General features: G+C 50.3%; 1 protein-coding gene across 1 annotated transcript; it reads right to left on the reverse strand.

Annotated features, from left to right (window-relative positions):
* Positions 1 to 2055: 2055 nt before the first annotated feature.
* On the reverse strand, positions 2056 to 3542 carry LOC119291794 (RING-H2 finger protein ATL1-like). The gene has a single exon (XM_037570601.1). The coding sequence runs from the start codon at positions 3209 to 3211 to the stop codon at positions 2426 to 2428; it is 786 nt and encodes a 261-aa protein (XP_037426498.1). The 5' UTR covers positions 3212 to 3542; the 3' UTR covers positions 2056 to 2425.
* Positions 3543 to 5491: the final 1949 nt, after the last annotated feature.

The following is a 5491-nucleotide window of genomic DNA, read 5'->3' on the forward strand; positions in this document are numbered from 1 at the left end:
CGGGGAAAACCATAGTTTAGTTTAGTTTTTTTTTTAGGGAGAAAACCATAGTTTAGTTGATGTTGAAGCCACCGAAGAGGCCGCACCCGCACACAAGCAGAAAAAACCGTTGCAATAGCGAGTGGCCGCGCGTACGTGCGGTTGTCGTTCGAGCTGCCCGCCATTTTGGGCGTATGCGCGCGCCCAGCCGACGATGCCGCCGCCCGGCAGCGGCACATGCGTGATGCATGCATGGCAGGTGGCGCACGCCCGCCACAAGGCACGGCACGGCCGGCCGGCCGGGGCCGGGGCCGGCGAGGTAGCTAGCTAGCTCGCTAGCTTCCCGCTCTAGCGTGTCTGTGCATGGTGATGGATTGGACAACTCCCGGTCTCCACTGTCAGGCACCAACCCCGTCGCGCTGTCCGTCCGTTCGTCCGTATAGAAAGTTGCCTGCCATGCCATGCCATGAGCAATGCTACACGTACGGGTAATTACGGGCAGAGATTAATTACAGGCTGATTTGGCTTAACAGAATTGGATAAAAGGAGAGTGAGGTGGGACCACCCCGGGTAGAAATCAGGGGGGGCGAAGAGATTTAAGGAAAGGCCCCGTAAATGCCTGTAAGAACCTGTACGTCTAGGATTATTGGCCATGCCATGCAATCAAGCCAGCGCACGCACGCACACACGATCGACGGACGGACGGATGCATGCGTGATAGCCTGATACAAAAACAAAAACCCTTTCTCGTCCCAGGCGCCACCACTTTTTATGCCCTGTACTACGTGCAGGCGTACCACTGTACGTGGCGTGCATAGGCTAGCTAGCTAGGCAGCGTCCGCCGCGGCTCCCCGGCCGGAGACGTCCAATCCGCGCCTTAACCACCCGGCCGGCCGTGCATATATTGGTACTGACCTCGGTGTCAGTGATGTGCCTGCAGACAAATTTTACTCCGCCCGTCCATCATGGTTTGTACTGAATCTTAGGCTCCAATTTCACTGGCGAAACATTTGTTTTATACTCCCTCCGTTTTGTTAGTCTTCTTGGTCAAAATCAAGCTTTATAAACTTTGATCAAATTTATAAACAAGAGTATTAACATACACAATAACAATTCAATACTATTAGATTTGTTACGGTAAATGTTTATATTTTTTTCTATAAACTTGGTCAAACTTTATGAAGTTTGACTTCAATCAACTCTAATATGCAGAGTAAATAAAAATGAAGGGAGTACTGTATATGGCACAACATCAAATGAATTTCTGGACATATGCATGCATCTCGTTAGTCAAATTGAACATCTAGAAATTGCGCCCGTCGTACAAATCCGGATGGAGGGAGTGGCAGATTGCCAGATTTCAGCAATGCTAGACATACATAAGGATTCTTACGTACCTTACGTAATTGATGACTTGTCAATTTTTAATTCGTCATTAGTTAGGTACACGGGCCCACGCCAGAAATCAGGGGGGCGGTTTGATTAGCGGTTTTGGAAATTACGTAGGTTTACGTAGGGCTGTTCGTAGGTGTAGCAATTTTGGCCAGATTTATAGTTGGAACTTGGAAGGAAAAAAACGCAGCGTAGGTTACGTAGGTCTAGCATTTTTGCAGATTGGCTGTGACAGAATCTTGAAGAAGACGGCTGGGTTAGTATCATGGGCTAATTAAGGTCCCACGGAGGGAGAGGCATGCGATCGATCGATCCATCCACCCTCCAACTGTAAAGCGTAAGATCCATACGAAAGAGACGTGCAAACAACGCCGCGCAACCAACCACACCCATCATAGCTACGATGCTACAGTAGTACGTAGATACTACCCGTTGTTTCTCCCCTGTGAATAGTCATGCATCGTTGCGAAAAATGCCAACTGCGCTCGAGCTATAGGGAGCTCGCTTTCAAAATTCAAATTTCCACAACATTATACTTTCACACCTGGCGTGCAGAAAAAAGAAAAATGCGTATTTTCAAAATGGGCACCTTTTTTTTGGTACAGCCTACAAATCACAATATTTTTAATCGAAATTTCACATGTTCGTGCATAACACATAACCATGAAAAAAATCGTATTTTTTTCGAAACTTTTAAATATGCCTTTTGTTCAAAATACCGAGCTCCCACGAAAAGTCTGCACTCGGTTGCGAAAAATGCTCCGGTGCTGCTTCTACTACAACTTACTACTACTTGCTTAATTGCCAGCGTACACATTGACTGCCTACAAAAAATTAGAGTCGACCGCCATGCCATGCCATGCCATGCATCTGGACGCGGTCGAGGAGCGGATTTACACGTACCTACTTCCCGCAAAAAAAAAAAGGATTTACACGTACCTACGTACATAGGCCTACCACCGCTACAGCGACGTACGAAGGCCAATGTACAATCGATCGATCGAATCGAAGAAAGAATGGTATGAATGTACTACTGTCATACTGTGGCACTCGCCTAGCTCTGCTCGAGGAACTCCCGGACGACGGACACGTAGAGCTGCCGCTGCTTGGCGTCGCACGAGTCCATGGAGAGCGACCGCCGCATCAGCTGCACCGCCGCGAACTCCCCATTCTTCCTCGTGTCCACCGCCTCGTCGCCCACGCTCTCCGCCTTCTTCTTCCGGCCCCTCCTGCCGTCGGACCAGGTCTCGCGCTGCCCTCTCACCTCGATCACGATGCTGGCGCCACCGTCGTCGTCGTTGCCGCTGGTCGGGAGCTGCTCGTCCCGACGGCGACAGGACGGCGGCGGCCGATGGTATTGCGGGTGCGGGGCCGGCAGGGTGACGTCCCTCCGGCAGAAGGGGCACCGGGCGCTGCCCTGCAGCCAGGTGTCGATGCAGTCGATGTGGAAGGCGTGGGAGCAGCCGGGCAGCAGGCGCACGCGCTCCCGCTCCGCGAACTCGCTCAGGCAGACCGCACACTCCGACACGGATATCCTCGGCGCCATCGCGTCCTCCGCCGCCGTGAACCTGACGACCGGGAGCATGCGGATGAGCGGCAGCCCGAGGCCCCGCTTCTCGTCGGCCCCTGCGGGCGGGGAAGGGCCAGGAATCACCGACGCCGGGCCGCCGCGCGAGAGCAGCGCGCGGAGCGGCTGGCACCTGGTGACGAACGCGTAGTAGCCCGCCAGCAGCGCGAACGCCGCGAGTATGCCCACCACGGTGATCACCACCATCGGGACGCTCGCGCTCGACGACGGCGGCGGCGGCGAGGGGGGTGGGAATAGCGATGCCGAGCTCATCTTGTAGGTAGCTGGCTGGCTGGCTTGCGCGCGCTCTCGCCCGGCCTCGCTATCCGGTCGGACGGATACAGTTAAAGGCGGAAAGAGAAGGCCGAGAGAGACGTGGAGCGGCTCTCTGTACCGAGCACTGACAGACAACCGATGGCGCAACAGCAGGGTGCAGCGAGCGGAGCGAGAAGGCTGAAGCCAAGAGGACTCGCTAGCGGGGATTGGGTTTCACAGGAGGAAAAGGAAGGCACGGAGTTTTCCATTTCTCCTCAGCGCCTCTGCCTAATCATCAGAGGTTTGGCACGTGTCTGGGGATGCACAGCGGCGTCGTCGAGACTGAACGCTCGCGCTCGCACGGCACGAGCGACCCTTGCAGTCTCGCGTTTATATGGCTGGCTGGCACTGGCAGTTGGCGAAAGAAAAAAGCAGCGCATTTTGTACAGCACAAGTGCCGTACGCGCCGTATGCAGTACGTGCACACGGGTAACCACTAACCACAGAGGCAGAGATCGCGTGACCAATTTGTCCAAGGGAGTTGTTTTTTGGGTTGACAATCAGGCGCAGGAGAAAGACCCCGTGCTTTCGATGTTGGGTCCGGGCACGGCAGGTGACTAATTTCGACCCATGCGCACACAAAGCTGCACAGTCATTGCATGTGCTGATTCTCAAAAAAAAAAGAAGTCACTGCATGTGCTTAGTAGTGGCCAAATTCCCCTAGTAACAGGACGAGCTCAACTGTTACACCGAGGGAGGGAAGGTTCGTACGTTGTACGGGCTCCCTCTTCGGGAGGCACCACGGCCATTTACGCTACCTGCACTGCACACTGGCGGTACATCACTCACATGCGTTACATTACACCGCCTCCCCCGCTGGCTGCTAGGCTGGGCCCGTCGAGAGGGGACGACCTGTTTTCTTCAACTGCCGCCTGTTGAGTGAGACCAATACATGTGCAACAAGTGCTAAAAATATATATACATGTGCAACAGTGTGCGTGTACCTTTGTTATTTATTACTATCACATATGCCGGTGCGTTGCAACAGGGAAGAAAAATAGCATGTCCATCAAAATATTCACCCGGCGTGTTATACACCTAAGGCTGGTCATAGTGGGAGTAACTTAGCTAGTAACATAACGTTTTTCAAGACAAATTTGCTTATATTTCACGTAGTTAATGAGAAAAGAGGTGTTTAAAGTAACATATTAATATGTTATAGTAACATAACGTTTCCTGAAAAAAGATGAGTCTACAAGATGAGAAAAGAAGACTCCTAGCTCACCTCCATCGAGGCTGAGGTGTTAATGCATGCACCTCTTTGATTGTTATGCATGCCTCATGTAGCTTTTCCGGTTTGCTAGTTTATTTCACCATGAAAGCAATTCATGCGCATGCTTTTCCTCCGGTTAGATTCCCACGTACTCCCTCACTCCTTCAAAGAGTGTACTTAGTTGGAAAGTCAAACTTTTTCATATTTCACCGTATTTATACAATAATACATCAACACTTATGTCATCAAATTAGTAGCATTACATTCATGATAATATATATATTTTCATCATATACTTCTTTGATTTCATAAACATTGACATATTTTTGCATAAACTTGAACAAACTTTAAGATAGTTTGACCCTCCAACGTGTTAGCCACCGGCAAATTTAATTTCGTCGTTTCCCTAGCCATTATTTATCCATTTCCCTCAAGTAGAAGGAACCCACACCACATCCTCTATTTTGTTGACGGCTCAACTTGTTGATTCTCGTTACTCGTAGGCGTATATAAATTGGTGGAATTTGATGTAAAGAAGTGGGGTGAGATTATTAACTGGTAAAGGGCTTTTACCTTTTGGCATCCGAGTTCGAGGAGCTCGGGTCAGGTGGAGGCCCAACCGAGCGACTTACATGGCCCAGGTGGAGGCCCATCCGAGCGACAACATTCAAAGCATTTTTCCTTATATATAAAACGAAATGCTTTTACCACTTACACCATCCTTTATAAGTAGGTATAGATTGTGTTCCTTCGTTTAGTAAGGGCCATGCATGAAGATTACACTCACAATCATGTTAGAGGCAGGATTTAGACATGAGGAAGACCAGCGAGATATCAATTGTATGCCCTCCTCCGGCACCACGAGTCTCGCGGCCTTATGCTCTTAGAAGCGCCTGTAGACCTTTGTCTGCCGCTCCCCCTGATCGGCTTTGCCAGGTTCATATAATTAAAAATATGGTGTTCAACTTTTTAAAAACATATTCGTGTAATTTGAAAAAGTATTTAATCAAGGTGAAAAAATCCTC

This window comes from Triticum dicoccoides, chromosome 4B (assembly GCF_002162155.2).
Source record: "Triticum dicoccoides isolate Atlit2015 ecotype Zavitan chromosome 4B, WEW_v2.0, whole genome shotgun sequence".
Classification (NCBI taxonomy): Eukaryota; Viridiplantae; Streptophyta; class Magnoliopsida; order Poales; family Poaceae; genus Triticum; species Triticum dicoccoides.

Coding starts and splice junctions, on each gene's coding strand:
- LOC119291794 (XM_037570601.1), bottom strand. CDS start 3,211: ATGAGCTCGGCATCGCTATTCCCACCCCCCTCGCCGCCGCCGCCGTCG.